General features: G+C 48.1%; 1 protein-coding gene across 5 annotated transcripts; it reads left to right on the top strand.

Moving 5' to 3' along the window:
* Window positions 1-4,349: 4,349 nt before the first annotated feature.
* CITED1 (Cbp/p300 interacting transactivator with Glu/Asp rich carboxy-terminal domain 1) lies at window positions 4,350-11,808 on the top strand. 5 transcript variants are annotated; one of them, XM_053579471.1, is made up of 4 exons: window positions 6,402-6,511; window positions 10,532-10,656; window positions 11,203-11,352; window positions 11,578-11,808. In XM_053579471.1, exons 1-4 carry the CDS (start codon window positions 6,499-6,501, stop codon window positions 11,728-11,730), a joined length of 441 nt encoding a protein of 146 aa, XP_053435446.1. In that variant the 5' UTR covers window positions 6,402-6,498; the 3' UTR covers window positions 11,731-11,808. The 5 variants fall into 5 exon arrangements, with proteins under 5 accessions (XP_053435443.1, XP_053435444.1, XP_053435445.1 ...); XM_053579468.1 differs by lacking the exon at window positions 6,402-6,511 and adding an exon at window positions 4,350-4,748 and having other exon boundaries at window positions 11,203-11,808; XM_053579469.1 differs by lacking the exon at window positions 6,402-6,511 and adding an exon at window positions 4,840-5,317 and having other exon boundaries at window positions 11,203-11,808.
* Window positions 11,809-19,156: the final 7,348 nt, after the last annotated feature.

Below are 19,156 nucleotides of genomic sequence, written 5' to 3'. Positions count from 1 at the left end.
ATCCTGCAATCCCATTACTGGGCATCTACCCAGAAGAAAAAAATCCTTCTATCATAAGGACACTTGCACTAGACTGTTTATTGCAGCTTAATTTACAATCGCCAAAATGTGGTATATGTACATTCATAATTTTCATCCAAGTGGGATCCTCCTGATTATACACTTTTCAAATTATGAATCTGTTTTAATTGTAAGAAAATAATATTACAGAAAAATATTTTCAAAAGGAGAAAAATATCACCCATAATCCCCTACTCAAATATAATCATTTGCTAACATTTTTGTGCATTTGTTTTCAGTACTTTTTCTATGCACATAGAACTATAATGAAAGTGGGAATATATTGTTTATGGAGTTTATTAACTATAAATTTAAGTTTACTGATAAGATAAACATTACATAGCAGAGAGAAAAGAGAAAAAAAATTGCTAATAATCTTACCACTTTACTGGCACTGTTATCATTTTGGTGTTTTCCTGACCATGGCTTCATACACACATTCATACATGGTTGGAAAATAATGAGTATTTAATATTGTATCCTTCTTGCCCTTTGCAACCTGTTATGATATTTATGCAACTTTGTACTCAGCACTTTTTTATTTAATATTTTTTGTGAACATTTTGCCATGAATAAAAGAAGTTTTGACAGAGGCTGGGCAGGGTGGCTCACGCTGGGAGGGCCCAGGCAAATGGATCACCTGAATTTAGGAGTTAACACCAGCCTGAGCAAGAGTGAGACACTCCTCACCCATCCCCCGCCATCTCTACTAAAAATAGAAAAAACTAGCCCCAAGTCAGGGTTGGCGCCTATAGTCCCAGCTTTACTGGAGGCTGAGGCAGGATGATCATCTCTTGAGCTGAAGAGTTTGAGGTTGCTGTGAGCCATTACTCCACAGCACTCTACGTAGGGCGACAGAATAAGACTGTCTAAAAAAAAAAAAAAGTTTTTGAAATCAGGACTTTTTAAAAAATTCAAAATATCACCAGGCCTGGTGGTTCAAGCCTGTAATCCTAGTACTCTGGGAGGCAGAGGTGGGTGGACTGCTTGAGCTCATGAGTTGGACACCAGGCTGAGCCAGAGTGAGACCTTGTCTCTAAAAATAGCCGAGCACTGCGGTGGGCTCCTGTAGTCCCAGATACTTGGGAGACTGAGGCAAGAGAATCACTTGAGCCCGAGTTTGGGGTTGCTGTGAGCTTTGGCACCACAGCACTCTACGTACTCTACCGAGGGTGACAAAGTGAGACTCTGCCTCAAAAAAAAAAAATCAAAATATCAAGGGAATACAAATGTTTTTGTTCCGTGTGTGTGTGTAAAGCTACCAAAGAACACTTCCTTACCATGGACATTTAGGTTGCTTTTCATTTTTCACTATTATAAACAATTCTGCTCCAAACATTCTTTTTTTTTTTTTTTTTTTTGCGGTTTTTGGCTGGGGCTGGGTTTGAACCCACCACCTCCGGAATATGGGGCCGGCGCCCCACCCCTTTGAGCCACAGGCAACGCCCTCCAAACATTCTTGAACAAAAACTTGTGCTCTTTAACTTTACTACACACACGCTGAATATATGTTTCTGAAGACACTCCGTAAGTTTATAGGCTAACCTGTGAAAAGTGGCCATTTTTTATGGGTCCCAAATTTACTCTACTCAAATGGCTCAGGCAGCCCTTGGTTCTGTAGGGTGTGATTTTGAAAACAAATCTACATTTTCTCTCTCCTTCCCCTTCCTGAGTTTATAGACCTCCTTCATCTCCTCTCAGTCAGGTTTTTAAATTTATCTACCAGCAAGTATTACGAACCTGAAGTGTTTGAGCTGAGGCAGAGACAGGAGGCAAAAAGAGCAGAATCAGAAGACCCAGCACAATAACAGTATTTATTGGCCACTAACTACACCGCTGGCACCAACCGTTAAGCCTTTCCTTCAGATTGTTACAACCACCTCTCAGGGTAAGTACTATTGTTATCCCCATTTAACTGAAGGGAAAACTGAGCCCCCCCCCAAACGAAGCCACTTGGCTGGAGACACACAGCTAGTAAATGATAAGAATAGATACTTAAACCCAGGCCAGACTGACTTCCGAACCTACATTCTAACTGGTCCCTTTAACCGCCGCGGCAGCAGGGTTTAGGGGTGAGGGTAAAGATTTTGCAGTCAGCCTGAGTCGAATTCAAACACCCAGTCACAAGGTTGTGTGAACTCGGGAAATTATCAGAGACTCAGTTTCGCCTTTGGTAATCCCCACCTTACAGGCCTATCCTGGGAATTAAATGAGATGACGAATGGGACCATGCCAGGCCCAATGCTGTCGTGCATTAGGTTCTCCGGTGGGTGACCATCTCTGTCTTCTCGCGATCTAGTTGTCAAGTTGGAGATAAGAATTCAGCGGAGAGCTCTGAGATCGCCGGGAGCCAACTGGAAAGTCGGCGATCAGTGCATATTTGCGAAGAAATGGAAATGTCTACTTTGCTCCCTCTCAGCCTCTGCAACTAACCTCCTCCCCCATATCCCCCAAAAAAGAATGGGGTGGCTTTTGTGCGCCACAGCTGAGTGCTTGAAGCCCCTCTCTTTCCTGCTCCCCGGGAGGTGGGCAGTGGAGATGACAGAAAGTCACCAGTGGGGAGGCCCTTTCTGGCATGTGGGCAAAGAGAAATGTGGCGGAGGGCGCTCCTTTTTCTGCCCTTCAATGGTCCGAATGGGGGAGGGGGCTGGCTGTGGAGCAACTGCTCCGGAGACACTCCATAAGCCGAGATGAACATATGCCTCTTTCTAACAATTGGCCCGGGAACCATCCAATAGCTGGAGGGCGGATCCACAACTCCCGGATCCGGAGCTTGCACCAGAGCCGCTGCCGTCATTTCCACTCGCTCCAGAGCCTGGGCTGTTGGAGGGGGCTCCACAGTGTCAACGTACAATTCTAAAGCCTAGAGCTCCTCCTTTTTTACTGCTGAAACTTTTTTTTTTAACTCCAGGCGAACACTTAGAGGGCTTGAGAGTGTATTTCACATGCAAACCCAGTAGGGCTTTAAGGTCCCGTCAGATCCCGCCTTCTATCGAAAGGGTGCCGCTCAAGGACCACAATTTTTGAGGAAAATGAGACAATGTCTCGGTTAAGTGTGGGATGTGGTCGTTACTGGGGCTTGTGTTGGGGCCGGATGGGGGGGAGGAATGGAGTAGGTAAACCCATATCCCAGCCCCCAAAACTGGGGGATGGGTTTACCTAGTGTCCAGGGCCCAGGAAGGAGGGCCTTGATTGGTCCCTTCATTTGCTCTCCATCTTTAAGGCAGTAAGCCGGTTAATCCGTCAACAAACAGAACTTTGTTAGAAGAGCAAATGCAAGGGCAGTTGAGGCTACTAAAAAAGAAAAAAAGAAAATTAAACGACCTTCAGGTCTTCAAATCCAATTAAGAAGACAGAACACATACTTAGTGAAAATGACTTCATGACATCCCCACTCCTTTTCTTAACATCGTGATTTTTTTTTAAAGAGCGTGTTTTATAAACAATGTAAACCGAGTAGCTGTTGCTGAAAGGCAGCAAAAAATGAGGGGGGTTAATAGAGGGTAATCCTGGTGGCCTTCCTGTAAGAGGTGAGGTGGGAATTTGTTTGCCACAAAGAACAGGAATTGAGATGAGAAAGACCTAGATCACGTTTCAGCAAGAATTTGTAAGATAACATCCCAACCCAAGAAAGATGTGCTCCCAATGCAAAATGTTATTCTTGTTAGATGGGAATGATTACATAATCATAGTAAAATAACTCGGCATCACGGGAAGGTAAGAGAAATCTCTGCAAACCCTGGGGCAAGCTCTTCATATCCTGCTACCTGTTCTCGGCTTTTCGGCCAGCCTCGTTGCACCTGGCCCCACCGTCTGGTAGAGTAGTATTTCTCCACATCACATCCTGCCACCTCCTTCTGCCCTGAAAGATCACAGGACAGAAATCCTCGAACCCAACCCCAGCTCAAGACGTCAAGGGAAGTCACCGGTGCCATATAGGCCCTCCATAAAGCTGTGCCCAGAATCTGGCGACTTTAAGGGGATTGACACCCTCCTCCCCCCAGCCTTAGTCCTTCAATGAAGGAGACGTTGCAACCCAGAGGGCAGACAGGCTCCAAGAAAGCCCTGCAGAAAACTAAGACCATATCCTGCTGGCCCGTCCCGTGTGAGTCCTCTCCTCCGGGTCATTCCCTGAACCCACAGTTCTCCCTCAATGCACTGAAATCCGCTCTGGCCACCCGCAAAATTTAGGTCAGAAAACAGACACTACAACTCTCCCTCACCTCAGTGAAATTACTAAGTGGAATTTATTGGGCATGTCCATGCAGAGCAGCGGGGAGAGCCCATGTCCCGAGCCCGGGCTCCCGACAGCTTTAGAAGCCCAGACACCAGCCAGGGCTCCTGGCTCCGGGTCCCCAGGGCCTAGGTCCGCCAGCCCCACCCCGGGAGCCGTGGCTGGTTCTAAGAATTGTTGGACCCGCGGGGCCGCACGGACTCTGTTCCCTAGCCGGCCCTTCGCTTTCACACGATCCGTTGTGTCTGCACCAGCTCCAACGCCTTTAAAGGGCCACACACGCCAGCCGCCGTTATAAAAATGTTCCTGGCGGCACAGCTGCAAACTGGGTACCGCTGAGCTGCCCAGACGAAGCTCGCTCCGCCCGGCTGCCTTTTCGCAGCCTGTCGGCGAGGGGCTGTTCCCAGCGAGAGGACGACGGCAGAGGAAGGCATAGCAGCAGCTGGGGCCCTCCGTGAGTATCCAGTTCAGATTTTGCCACCAACTCTCTTACGAGCCAGGACATGTGCTAATAATGCCCTAAGCTGGTTAGAAAGACGTGGAAATTGAGGGTAGAAAAAAAAAAGGGGGGGGAAGAAAGGGTCTGTCCTTCTTGGGCTTCCTAGCCGAGGCCAGTCTGCTGCCGTGTGCTTGTGCATCGGGGCTCTCCGGGCGGCAATGGGGGCTTGAGAGCCGGGTCCCCCGCGCCGGGAAGGGAGCGCGGTGGCCGCTACAGCCACCGCCACCACCCCGGAGTCCCCGCGCCGAAGCTGCGGTCGGGCGGCGGGCGAGCACGGGCTCGGGCAAGGGCTGCTTGGCGCGACACGGTACCGTGCGGCGGCGGCGGCGGCGGCGCGGCGCGGCGGTGCGGGCTTTTCCCAGGCGCCCCGGGGTCGGGTGGCCACTGGCGCGGCCGCAGGCACTGAGCGCGTCCGGCTCGGGGCGGCGGCGGCGTGCGTGCCGGGGTCAGGGGGCTCCGCCGCTTCGCCCGCTACTCACCCGGCTCCCCGCTTCCCTCTCTCCAGGGCAGGCGGCTTCGTTGAGGTAAGCCGAGCCTCCGGGCAGGGTGCTGGGCTGAGCGGTGGGGCTGAGGACTCCTGTGGAACGAGCGTGGGGAGCGGGCGGCGGCCCGGGGGTTCTGAAGGACTTGTTTCCTGTTAGAAAGCTGCTCTGCTGGGGGCGAGGGGCAGCAGTCGTCCGCCTGTTTGCCTGCGCGCGAGTTCTCTCGTCAGCGCGCCCGCCTGCCGGTCAGCCGGGCCAAACGCCCGCTTTTCCTGAGGAAACGGCAGCACCTTTTCTCCCTGCGCCCGCGCTTTCTCCAGCTTGGCTTCCTCTGACCTTGCTAATCGCCCGGACCGCAACTGGATCCTTCGGCTCCGGGGCTGCACAAAGCTCAGGTTTCCTTTGGGAACGGAGGCAAAAGGGGCCTTTGGGGCCGAGTCCAGCGGAATTGCGGAATGGAAGTTAGCAAATTTGGGCAACTTGCCTCTACTAGCCAGTCGACCTCCGCTGTCCCTCCCCCCCACGCCCACACGCACACCCCCGCGCACACACCCCTCTCCTTATAAACGCCGGCTGTTGAGATGCGCGCTGACTCTCTTCGTCGCTGAGCGCGGGACTTGGAGTGTGACAGACCTGGCTGCGAATCTCGGCTCCACCACTTTCTAGCTCTGTGACCTTGGGCAAGTTACCTCACCTCTCCAAGCCTCTCTCAGTTCTCTAGCGGAGATGTAGCACGGACCGCAGGCGGCTTGGTTTAGGGGGTAGGCTCAGCCTGGGGCTGCTTCGGGTACTTAGCGGGCGCTCAGTTAGGCACTGGCTGGTGAGGCGCAGGAGTGGCCGCCGCCGGCGCCGGAGTGCGCCGAGCGCGGAAACGCCGCGGGTCCCCAAAACTAGCTGCCGGGCTCGAGATCCCGCTTCCCTCCCCGCCTGTCCATCCTGTCTCTACGATCAGTTCTTGGTACAGCACTTGTGGGAAAGGATGTTGGGGGGCCCTGGTGGCCTGGGTGCTCGCGCCCACAGTGCAGAGATGCTCCCGCCCGACTCCAGCTCTGGCGGCTCCATCTGGGATGCAGCGAGGAGGGCAGCCTGGCTGTCCGCAAACAACGGGCCTTTAGTTTTCAGGTGCCGAAACTGACTGGTCTGGTTAGAGCGCGTCCAAGCCAAGCCGCTGTACTGTTTGGATTTTTTATTTTCTCCTTCTGAGTGAGAAAATAGCAATCGAGATGGAGTCATCCGGTTGGTGCCATTTTAACTTTTGGTCCCCCAACAGGTTAACAGATGAGCCCTCCCCCCCACCTGCCTCTCCCATATCTTTTTCCTCTTCCCTTCCCACACTCATCTAGGCTGGAGGGGGCTGCCCGCCCAAGGGCAAGTGTGAAGCGAAGGGTGGGCAGCAGGACCGGGAACTGGTGGCCAAGGGGCCGAGAGCCACCACCCAGCGAGGAGGCACTTGTTGCTCTGGGTTGGTTTCCCAGCTGCCTGTCGAAGCTGCTTCACGGCGGTCAGCTTAGAGAGCGGGCTGGGACATTTCCATGCTGCTGAGTTTTGCTCTCTAATGGACTAGGAGGTGAAGGGGGACGACAGAAAATTGAGGGAACCAGGCCAAGGATACCCATCAAAATGCGATTGATTTCCTCTATTAGAGGGCCTGTAGAGCACAGACCCATGGAGGGTCACGGTGGGTGGGTGGTGGGGAGGCGACGGATATCAAGAGACAGGTTCCCTTCCTAGGGGAGCTCCCAGCCTGAAGGGGGAGACATGGTAAAATGGCCTTCCCCACAAATTGAGATAGGAACAGCAATACTTTTTCTAGATCTCCTTTATTTCTTCCTGTTTTGTTGTTACTGTTGTGGCTACTGTTCTTTTTTTTTTTTTTTTTTCTTGTGTACATTTGTGTACCAAGTGGCACAAAGGAGAGGGAAGGCTGGATAAGAACAGGAAAAGGTGGGCAGCCCTCCCCCCACCCCGACATTTTTCTTAGGACAGGAAAATTGCCTGATACTGATGTTACTAGGGTTCTTGAAGATGACATGCATTAGACTCTTTGTCTGGTGGTGATCACTTGCTTGAAATATTCTAGAGTTGTCTTAGAACAGTGGTTCTCAACCTTCCTCATGCCGCGATGTATTTTCATTGTTTCAAAGGGGTTCCCAGAGGTTCCCACAGGTTGAGAACAGCTGTTTTAGAAGGAGCAGGGCTCCAAGCAGTGGTACAGGACCTAGAAACTAATGTTTTACTCCTCATGTTTTTTTTTTCTCCCCCTCTCTGTCCTTATTTTTCTTGCCTCCCCACTCCAAGTAAGTAGTGCAAAGATGATACAGAGGTAGTAAGTGGTCACTTTCTAGAAGTGTCTGAGAAGATTCTTTATGGGTGTGTGTGTGGAGGTTTATGGGGAATTCTACTCTCCTTAGAAAGATTAGAGACTTTTTTTTTTTTTTGAGACAAGAGTCTCACTCTGTTGCCCAGGCTGGAGTGCCTTCACATCATCATAGTTCACAGCAATTTCAAACTCCTGGGCTCAAGTGATCCTCCTGCCTCAGTCTCCACAGTAGATGGGACTACAGGTGTTGCCACAATACCCAGCTAATTTTTCTTTTTTTAGTAAAATTGTGTCTTGCTCTTGCTCAGGCTGGTCTCAAACTCCTGAGCTCAGGTAATCCACCTGCCTCTGCCTCCCAGAGTGCTAGGATATAGGCATGAGCCACCCTGCCGGGCCAAGGCTAGAGATTCTTATTAAGGTCTTCAAGATTCATTGGACTAAGTGGTATTTATAAGATGAAATTCTATATCTCTGGGTGGCACCTGTGGCTCAGTGGGTAGGGAGCCCGCCCCATATACCGAGGGTGGCAGGTTCAAACCCGGCCCCGGCTAAACTGCAACCAAAAAAATAGCTGGGCGTTGTGGCAGGTGCCTGTAGTCCCAGCTACTTCGGAGGCTGAGGCAAGAGAATCGCCTAAGCCCAGGAGTTGGAGGTTGCTGTGAGCTGTGTGATGCCAGGGCACTCTACCAAAGGTGACAAATCAAGATTCTATCTCTACAAAAAAAAAAAAGAAGAAGAAGAAAGAAAGAAAAGAAATTCTACATCTCTAATTGGTCATTAAGGCCAGAACATATGGGACTTTTTATTATTTATTTATTTGTTTGGTTTTTGAGGCAGATTCTCATTATGTCACCCTCCATAGAGTGCTGTGGCGTCACAGCTCACTGCAACCTCAAACTCTTGGGCTTAAGCGATTCTCTTGCCTCAGCCTCCCAAGTATCTGGGACTACAGGTGCCCGCCACAACACCCAGCTATTTTTTTGTTCCATTTGTCATTGTTGTTTAGCTGGCCCAAGCCGGGTTTGAACCTACCAGCCTTGGTGTATGTGGCCGGCACCCTATCCTGAGCTACAGGCACTGCCAGGACTTTTTATTTTTTATTTATTTATTTATTTTGAGACAGAATCTTATTGTGTTACCCTCAGTAGAGTGCTATGGCATCACAGCTCACAGCAACCTCAAACTCCTGGGCTTAAGCAATTCTTTTGCCTCAGCCTCCCAAGTAGCTGGGACTACAGGCACCAGCTACAATGCGTGGCTACTTGGTGGGGGAGGGGTTGTAGTTGTCCTTGTTGTTTGGCAGGCCCAGGCTGGGTTCGAACCCACCACCTCTGATGTATGTGGCTGGTGCCCTACCCACTGAGCTACGGGTGCCACTGGGACTTTTTTTTATACTTTTTTTTTTTTTTTGAGACAGAGTCTCAAGCTGTCCCTCTGAATATGCCATGGCATCATAGCTTACAGCAACCTCCAACTTCAGCTCAAGCAATCCTCTTGCCTCAGTTTTTCTATTTTTAGTAGAGACAGGGTCTTGCTTTTGCTCAGGCTGGTCTGAAACGTGAGCTCAAGGAATCCACCTGGCTCAGCCTCCCAGAGTTGTAAGATTACAGGTGTGAGCCACCGAGCCTTGCCATATGGAGCATTTTAGAAAAAACAAGCTTCTGGGAGAATGACTTGAGCTTTCAGAGATTTTTTTATTTTCTGGTTCTGGGGTATTCCTTTGCTCTCATTTCCTTATCCTTCGGTACTTGAGCTGGAGAATCCTTTCTTTTTCTTTTCTTTTCATTTCTTTCTTTCTTTCTTTCTTTTTTTTTTTTGAGACAGAGACGACCTTGTCACCTTTGGTAGAGTGCTATGGCATCATAGCTCACAGCAACCTCAAACTCCTGGGCTTAAGTGATTCTCTTGCCTCTGCCTTCCAAGAAGCTGGGACTACAGGCGCCTACCACAACGCCTGACTATTTTTTAGAGTTGAGGTCTCCCTCTGGCTCAGGCTGGTCTCGAGCCTGTGAGCTTAGGCAATCCACCCACCTTGGCCTCCCAGGTGCTGGGATTACAGGCATGAGCCATCACGCCTAGCCCCGAGAATCCCTTCTTTGAATGCCATTTGAGTCATTCCAGGTATGATGACTTGGCCAGTGATCAAGTGAGGCATGTGGGTGGAGGAGTGCTAGATCTTGCTCCCAGAACCATTGCTACCTAAGTAGCAAACCATCAAATCTGCCTCAGTTTCCCTCTAGGAAGAATAATTCCTCTGTTACTATAGATAGGTGTGTCTGGGCTTCTACTTCTGGAGTAGGTATTCTAGGAAAGCCCAATACTGGGGCTGTCTCAGAGGGGGCTTGAGACATGAAGGAAAGTGAGACATTGTAGCTACTCTCTCTGGTTTTGGCTGCCTCAGAGCCCCCAGACCACCCTGATCAGCTGGGCTTCTCACATGAAGGCCAAAGGTGGAGCTTTAGAGCCCCATGACATTTGCTTTGGGTGTTTGTTCTTTCCCCAGTGATGCAGCTTCCAACTTTCTAGGTCTTCCTTGCCCTGACTTCTTCCCACATTCTCCCAGGCCCAGTGGCCGCTCCAGCTTTCCAGCCCAAATGCTAGTAGCCCATAGAGAGACAGGTACTGTTTACTCAAGAATGTTCCTACCCTCAGAACCAGAACAGCATTGACACCCAACTTGGGACTGTGAAATCATTTCTCTGAGAAAACAGTCATGTGTGTCCCCTCTTGACAGTAGGAATAGCTGGCTGCCTAGGCAGCACCTTTCCTGGCTCAGACAAAAGTTTCAGATTGATCTGCCCCCGCTGCTTTAGGTGGTCTCTGGTCTTGGGTTTAACCATATCACCATCCTTGCCTTGTAGCCATGTGGGGTTGCCCTGCTTCAGGTTTTGCTAGTGCTTTCTTTGTCCTTACCATTTCTTCTCCCTCATATACAGCACAACAGCTCCAGCTGGCAGCATCACCTCCCACAGATTTATCCAACTTCTGCCAAGGTTCTGAAATGCCAACAATGTCGAGGCCTGCACTTGATGTCAAAGGTGGCACCTCTCCTGTAAAGGAGGTAATTTTTACCATTTTGTAGGTGGAGACACTGAGACATGGGAAGATGAACTTTTCTGGGGCCATGTGCTAGGTCCTCCCAGGTGTAATATCTAGTGTCCTTGAGGAGAGAGAAGACAGCAAGGCTTTCTCTGGGGAGTATGAGAATAGCTTCTGCCTAAATGTGGTCAAATTAAACCCATTAGTGGTGTTGAAAGAAGGCAGGGAAGGGAACAGAAAAACAGAACTGGAACAAGACCACTCTGTTGAAGAGATTAAAGTGAGACTGAGAAGAGAGACAAAGACCTTTTCTAGAATGGTGAGTTGGAGGGTGGAGAATGGGGTAGATGAAAGCAGTGAACCCATGGATACCTCAGCACTAGGACTAGGGTCTCACCTCAGTGCTCAGAGCAATGGTAGCAAAAGGATACTTGGGCTGGGAGCCTAATTTTCCAGGAGTCCTCTTGCTACCTCCCACTTAGCCTCAAATGAAGTACCTGCTTCTGGGTATGATGAATGGTGAGGGGGAAGCTAGGAGTAGATGTACTAGCCTCTCTCTATCTTCTAGGATGCCAACCAAGAGATGAGCTCTCTGGCCTACTCTAATCTGGGGATGAAAGATCGCAAAACAGTGACCATTCTGCACTACCCCGGGGGAGCCTCAAACGGAACCAAGGCTAGTGGGGCTCCCACTAGTTCCTCGGGACCTCCATCTCCAGTAGGCTCTCCTACTGCCACCCCACCCACTAAACCCCCACCCTTCAACCTGCACCCTGCCCCTCACCTGCTGGCTAGTATGCAGCTACAGAAACTTAATAGCCAGTATCATGGGATGGCCGCTGCCACTCCTGGCCAACCTGGGGAGGCAGGGCCCCTGCAAAATTGGGGCTTTGGGGCTCAGGTGGGAGGGGCAGGGTCACTCTCTCCTTCTGCTGGTGCCCAGAGTCCTGCTATCATCGATTCGGACCCGGTGGATGAAGAGGTGCTGATGTCGCTGGTGGTGGAACTGGGACTGGACCGAGCCAATGAGCTTCCGGAGCTGTGGCTGGGGCAGAATGAGTTTGACTTCACTGCAGACTTTCCATCTGGCTGCTGATGCCAAGTGTCTGTAAAGATGGAGGAATAAAGCCACCAATTCTGTTGTAAATAAAAATAAAAGTTACTTACAAAAAGACGGGCCAAGTAGAAGTGTTCTTCACTGAGAGATCTAAAAGTGTGTAGTATGGTCTGATGTCCTTTTAGCAATTCCCAGGCCCAGCAATTCCCAGGCCCAGGTTAATGTTGGAGGTAGCTAACTGGGAAGGGGCTGAATGGTGTGGAAGCAGTAGGACAAGCTGGAGGGGGCTGTTCTTCAAATTGTGCTGCAACCACTATTCCTCAGGAGTCCAGGTACCTTGCCTTATTGCCTTAAGACCCCAGGAACGCTGTCCTATTCATGGTTGTATACAGTGACTAGTTGGGGGCATTCTTGGAAGAGCAAGGTTTTTTCCTAGCCACCTGGTCACTTGCACATCCAAGTTTAAAGACACATCGCTGGCCACGTGGTACACATTTCACCAACTCTAAAAGCCACCCTAACCCACTCTAGCCCCCAGTCCAATTGACTCACAAAGGTCATGCCTCTGCCCTTTTACCTATGTGGAATAAGGCCTAAGAAGGATCTTACGACCTGGGAGCTCAGATTTTCAGGAAAATTTGTCAAAACTACAGATTCCCATCATTAAACTGGGATTCCAGGTGCCTTCTTCAAGTCACTTACATAGCTGAACCTTCTGAGCTTGTATGAGTGTCCTTTAACTCCTACCTCCCTGTTCACCTATTTTTTTGAGCTGGCCTCTCCATCTTAGAGACACATATCAGGACCGGGCTTGATAAGTTCAATGTTTGGAGATATATCCCTTGTCCTTCAATTAACTGCTGAGGAGGCAGTGGCTTCACAAGCACGCCAAGTAATACAGTGGCACTGCACTGGATCTTGGCCTTGATAGTCCCTGATAGAGCTCTGTGCTCATGTTGCAGCAACCCTGTGGCCTGGAGATGCAGATCTTGGATACATTCTTCCTTGAACACTGAAAACAACTAATCAGCCCCTCAGGACTAGCTCCATAGTCAGCACTTTACAAAGGTGTAACTAGCAAAGGCCCTTCGTTGGATTTGGCAGTCTCTGAATACCTGCTCTGGGCCAGTCACTGTGCTAGACACTAGCAGCGTGAATTAGACCAAATTTGTACCTTTGAGGAGGGTCTCAGGGAGAAAGGCACAAACAAATCACAATAAAACAGTATTTCCTAGAACACGGGAGGTGCTGTCCATTCCAGAAAAGGAAACAGCTCCATCTACCTGGGAAGTCTGGGGAAGGATTCCTGGTGTTGAACTTGTTCATTTGTTTTTATACCTCACAGATAATTAATACATGATATAATCTATTTGTAAAAAGTACAAACTTTAATTGATAAGGCTAAAATACCCTTTGACTAACTCCCTCAGTCCCGATTGCCTCTGGTCCTCCATGGAGTTAGCAACTGTTTATCTGCTTGTGGTGCATCCTTACTGGTTTTGCTCAGTGCCTTTACATAAAAACATATGCCATGGAAAGAACCAGGATTTATTTATTTATTTATTTATTTATTTATTAAGAGTCTCACTCTGGGGCGGCGCCTGTGGCTCAGTCAGTAAGGCGCCGGCCCCATATACCGAGGGTGGTGAGTTCAAACCCGGCCCTGGCCAAACTGCAACCAAAAAATAGCCGGGCGTTGTGGCGGGCGCCTGTAGTCCCAGCTACTTGGGAGGCTGAGGCAAGAGAATCGCTTAAGCCCAGGAGTTGGAGGTTGCTATGAGCTGTGTGAGGCCACGGCACTCTACCGAGGGCCATAAAGTGAGACTCTGTCTCTACAAAAAAAAAAAAAATATATATATATATAGAGAGAGAGAGAGTCTCACTCTGTCACCCTGGGTAGAATGCCGTGGTGTCATAGTAGCTCACAGCAACCTCAAGCTCTTGGGTTCAAGGGTTCCTCCTGACTCAGCCTCCCAAGTAGCTGGGACTACAGGCACCTGCCACAGTGCCCAGCTATAAGAACTGGGATTTAAAATAAGACTTGAGGTGATGCCTATGGCTCAGAGGAGTAGGGCACTGGCCACATATACAGGAGGTAGTGGGTTCAAACCCGGCCCAGCCCAAAACTGCAAAAATAAAATAAAATAAAATAAAATAAGACTTGAGTCAACTAAAGGAAGAATAAGTGAGGGGAACAGCTATTATATAGGTGCAGGTTCATAAAAAGGGCCACAGTGGCTAAAAACTAGAAGTTCAGTGTGCAGACTCGTGGAAGGGATGAGAAGGGATGAAGTTGGAGAAGGACCAAGAGGCAGAGCACAAAGGGCCTTCTGGGATCATGCCTTCATCCTCAGTGCCACCAGTTCTGTAGCTCACGGAAAATCTCTGGAGGGTGTAGGAAAGCAAATAATCAAGCAACTTTTGACTTTTAGGGTGATTTCACTAAAAGTGGATAGTTAAATTCATCCGAGCCTGGGAACAGGAAGACATGGAGTTTAAGTGGGGGGTGGAGCTGGTGAAGCAAGGGTTAGAAGATGAAGAGGGAAGAAAGGAAGACTGAGAGAAGATGGGAAGAGGGTGATGGGCTCCAGGACCTGGAGTCTGCGAGGAAAAGACAGAGCAACAGTATCTGGGGAGGCATGAAAGGAAGGAGAAGGAGGAAAGCTATGGTCAGCTAGTGAGTCTCAGAATCCACACAGCTTGGAGTGACACAAGGACAGTGTAGGCACAGGGGTGAATTGTTTTTTGCTTTTCAATTGGAGACAGAGTCTCACTGTATCTCCCTTGGTAGAGTACCATGGTGTCACAGCTCACAGCAAACTCATACTCTTGGGCTCAAGTGATTTCTTTTGTCTCAGCCTCCCAAGTAGCTGGGACTATAGGCGCCCACCACAGACAGGCTATTTTTAGAGATAAGGTCTTGCTCTGGCTCAGGCTGGTCTCGAACATGTGAGCTCAGGCAATCCACCTGCCTCAGCCTCCCAGAGTGCTAGGATTACAGGCATGAGCCACTGCACCCGGCACAAGGGTGAGTTGTTAATCAGAATGACAAGATGTGGAAGGAGGTAAACTTTAAAAGGTTGAAGGGGGAGCAATCAAAGATGCTGGCCGAGTAACAACTTCCCTGCAACAGGGCACGGTAAGCCTGGGGAGATAAGACTCCAGGCATCTCTGGCTGGTGGGATCTGCCTATAATCATCCCTTTGAGGATACAGGGAGTCAGCAAGGGACTTCTGGACCCCAAGAGGAGGACAAAAACAGTGGAAAACTGGCAAGTGGTTGCGACCTAATCCCACCTGCAGCCATAAGTACAAGCAATAGTGAGACTGCAAACTGGAAAGGCCTTACCTGTGAACTGTTTCAGTGTTTTTGGACTTGGCACTCAGTTGAACTGCCTTGGGGAGAGCTTGAGTAGGAGTGTGGAGAACTTTGGGCATTGTCTAGGGCCCCAGACTGAGCCTCTAAGCTGGACGGAACTGATAGTGTTCGGCTGTGGGCCGCAGGGAGCCATTGTGAGAGAACTGCCCCAGCAAGCTCTGCCCTCAGGGTCCCAAAGCAAGGATCGGGCTAGTGCTAGTAACCTAGTGACTGAGCAGCCTAAAGGCGGGGTCTAAGCTGCCTTATAGCCTTAACCCTCAGGGGCAGGGTGAGACCAGTTTGAGCACTGGAGCCTCGGGCTGTTGCCCTGGGTAGAGTGCCAGGCGTCACAGCTCATAGCAACCTCAAACTCCTGGGCTTGACCCTGCCCGGACCTCCATAAGAACTGCCCAGCAACCACTGACCCGCAACCCTGACCCACCGGGCCTCCACATGCCCTGACCAGGAACTGCGGGAGCCACGCAACCCTGCGTCTGCCCTCCTGTACCCTCCCTGCCTCCACACCGGCCCGCTCATCTGGCCAGGGACTCTGGTAGCCATGTGCCCTCTGGAGCCCTCCCTGCCTCTGCGCAGAGCCCTTCTCCTGGCCAGAGACTGATGGAGCCTCTCTGTGCCAAAGTCACAGGGCACCAGGTGCTCCCAGAACCGTGTGCACCAGCTCCCGCCTGGTTGCTGAATCAGGGTGTGTCACACTCCAGAGCTGCTCCCACAACCAGAACTCCCTGGCTCGGGCAGCCCCAGAGGAACTACACAGGGTCACTCCCTACAAAGATCCAGCAACAATACACTGATCCCACTGGGGTCTAATATTGGAGAGACACCTCCCCAACTCTGAGGATGGCCAGAGGCAATGGTGAAAAAACAATCATGAGGCAAAATTAACAGAAAAACTCTGGCAATATGAATAATCAGAGTAGATCAGCTCCCCCAAGGATCAATGGGGCAGACACAGCACAAGATCCCATGCACAAACAAATAGCTGAGATGTCAGAAATCAAATTCAGAATCTGGATAGCAAATAAGATTGAATTAGAATTCCAAGCAGTAAACCAAAAGATATCTCAAGAATTCAACGAATTAAAAGACCAAATGACCAAAAATTTTGACACATTGAGACAAGAAGTTGCAGCCCTCAAAGATCTGAGAAACACAGTAGAATCCCTCAGTAACAGAATGGAGCAAGCAGAAGAAAGGATTTCTGACACTGAATACAAAACTTTTGAATGCTCCCAAACTCTCAAAGAGGAAGAGAAATGGAGGGCAAAAACAGATCACTCTCTCAGAAGGCTCTGGGATAAAGAAAACCGATATTCATCTTATAGGGATCCCTGAAAGCGATGAAGTGGCTTCGTAAGGCGCAGAGTCTCTTCTCCATGAGATTATGGAGGAGAACTTTCCAGACGTGCCAAGACATTCTGAAATTCAAATAGCAGACAGTTTCAGAACTCCAGCACGATTCAGCCCAAATAAGATATCCCCCAGACACATCATAATCAATTTCACTAAAGTTAATATGAAGGAGAAAATTCTGAAAGCAGCCAGATGAAAGAAAACCACCACCTACAAGGGCAAGAATATTAGAATAACTGCAGATCTCTCTGCTGAAACTTTCAAGCTAGAAGAGGATGGTCATCGACTTTTAATCTCCTAAAACAAAATAACTTTCAACCCAGGATGCTGTACCCAGCTAAACTGAGTTTCATTTATGACAGAGAAATTAAATACTTGAATGACATTCACATGTTGAAGAAATTTGCCATAACTAAACCAGCTCCCCAGGATATTCTCAGACCTATCTTCCATAAAAACCAGCGTAATCCTCCACCACAAAAGTAAACCCACCCAGAAAATTTTGATCAAATTCCAACTTCCACAGTGGCAAAAGGATTAAAAATGTCCACTGGACTCTTGAAAGGCTTATCAATATTCTCAATTAATGTGAATGGTTTAAATTGTCCTCTAAAGAGGCACAGGTTGGCTGACTGGGTACAAAAACTCAAGCCAGATATCTGCTGTATACAGAATCGCATCTTACATTAAAAGACAAATATAGAATCAAGGTGAAGGGACGGTCATCTATATTCCAGGCAAATGGAAAGCAGAAAAAAGCAGACGTTGCAATCCTATTTGCAGACACAATAGGCTTTAAACCAACCAAAAAAAGGAAGGATAAGGATGGAGACTTCACATTTGTTAAAGGTAATACTCAATATGAGGAGCTTTCAATGATTAATATTTATGCACCCAACCAGAACGCACCTCAATTTATAAGAGAAATTCTAACAGACATGAGCAACTTGATTTCCTCCAGTTCCATAGTAGTTAGAGATTTTAACACCCCTCTAGCAATGCTGGATAGATCCTCCAAAAAGAAGCTAAGCAAAGAAATTTTAGATTTAAACTTAACCAGTCAACATCTGGACTTAACAGACATCTACAGAACATTTCATCCCAACAAAACTGAATACACATACTTCTCATCAGCCCACAGAACATACTCCAAAATCGACCACATCCTAGGCCACAAATCTAACCTCAGCAATTTTTTTTTTTTTTTTTTTTGTAGAGACAGAGTCTCACTGTACTGCCCTCGGGTAGAGTGCCGTGGTGTCACACGGCTCACAGCAACCTCTAACTCTTGGGCTTACGTGATTCTCTTGCCTCAGCCTCCGGAGCAGCAAATTTTAAAAAATAGAAATTATTCCTTGCATCTTCTCAGACCATCATGGAATAAAAGTTGAACTCAATAACAACAGGAACCTGCATACCCATACAAAAACATGGAAGCTAAACAACCTTATGCTGAAGGATAGACAGGTTATAGATGAGATTAAGAAGGAAATTACCAAATTTTTAGAACAAAACAACAATCAAGACACAAATTACCAGAACCTCTGGGATACTGCAAAGGCAGTCCTAAGAGGGAAATTTATAGCACTGCAAGCTTTCCTAAAAAAAACGGAAAGAGAGGAAGTTAATAACTTAATGGGACATCTCAAGCAAATGGAGAAGGAAGAACACTCCAACCCCAAACCCAGCAGAAGAAAAGAAACAACCAAAATCAGAACAGAATTAAATGAAATTGAAAACAAAAGAATTATAAAACAGATCAATAAATCCAAAAGTTGGGTTTTTCAAAACATCAATAAAATAGATAAACCTTTGGCCAACCTAACCAGGAAAAAAAGAGTAAAATCTCTAATTTCATCAATCAGAAATGGTAACGATGAAACAACAACAGACCCCTCACAAATTCAAAAAAATCCTTAACCAATACTACAAGAAGCTCTACTCTCAGAAATATGAAAATCTGAAAGAAATCAACCAATACTTGGAAGTACGCCACCTACCAAGACTTAGCCAGAACGAAGTGGAAATGTTGAACAGGCCTATATCAAGTTCTGAAATAGCATCGACTATACAAAATCTCCCTAAAAAGAAAAGTGCAGGACCAGATGGCTTTATGTCAGAATTCTACCACACCTTTAAAGAAGAACTAGTACCTATACTATTAAACCTCTTCCAAAATATAGAAAAAGAAGGAATATTACCCAATACATCACCTTGATCCCCAAACCAGGGAAAGACCCAAAAAGAAAAGAAAATTATAGACCAATATCACTAATGAATATTGATGTTAAAATACTCAATAAGATCCTAACAAACGGAATACAACACTACATCAAAAAAATTATACACCATGACCAAGTGGGATTTATCCCAGGGTCTCAAGGTTGGTTCAACATACGTAAATCTATAAATGTAATTCAGCACATAAACAAACTAAAAAATAAGGACCATATGATTCTCTCAATTGATGCAGAAAAAGCTTTTGATAATATCCAGCATCCCTTCATGATCAGAACACTTAAGAAAATTGGTATAGAAGGGACATTTCTTAAACTAATAGAGGCCATCTACAGCAAACCCACAGCCAATATCATATTGAATGGAGTTAAATTGAAATCTTTTCCACTTAGATCAGGTACCAGGCAAGGTTGCCTATTGTCTCCATTGCTCTTTAACATTGTAATGGAAGTTTTAGCCATTGCAATTAGGGAAGAAAAGGCAATCAAGGGTATCCACA

This window comes from Nycticebus coucang, chromosome X (assembly GCF_027406575.1).
Source record: "Nycticebus coucang isolate mNycCou1 chromosome X, mNycCou1.pri, whole genome shotgun sequence".
Classification (NCBI taxonomy): domain Eukaryota; kingdom Metazoa; phylum Chordata; class Mammalia; order Primates; family Lorisidae; genus Nycticebus; species Nycticebus coucang.
Note: the sequence above shows the minus strand (reverse complement) of the source record. Positions and strands in the feature narration are given on the sequence as shown.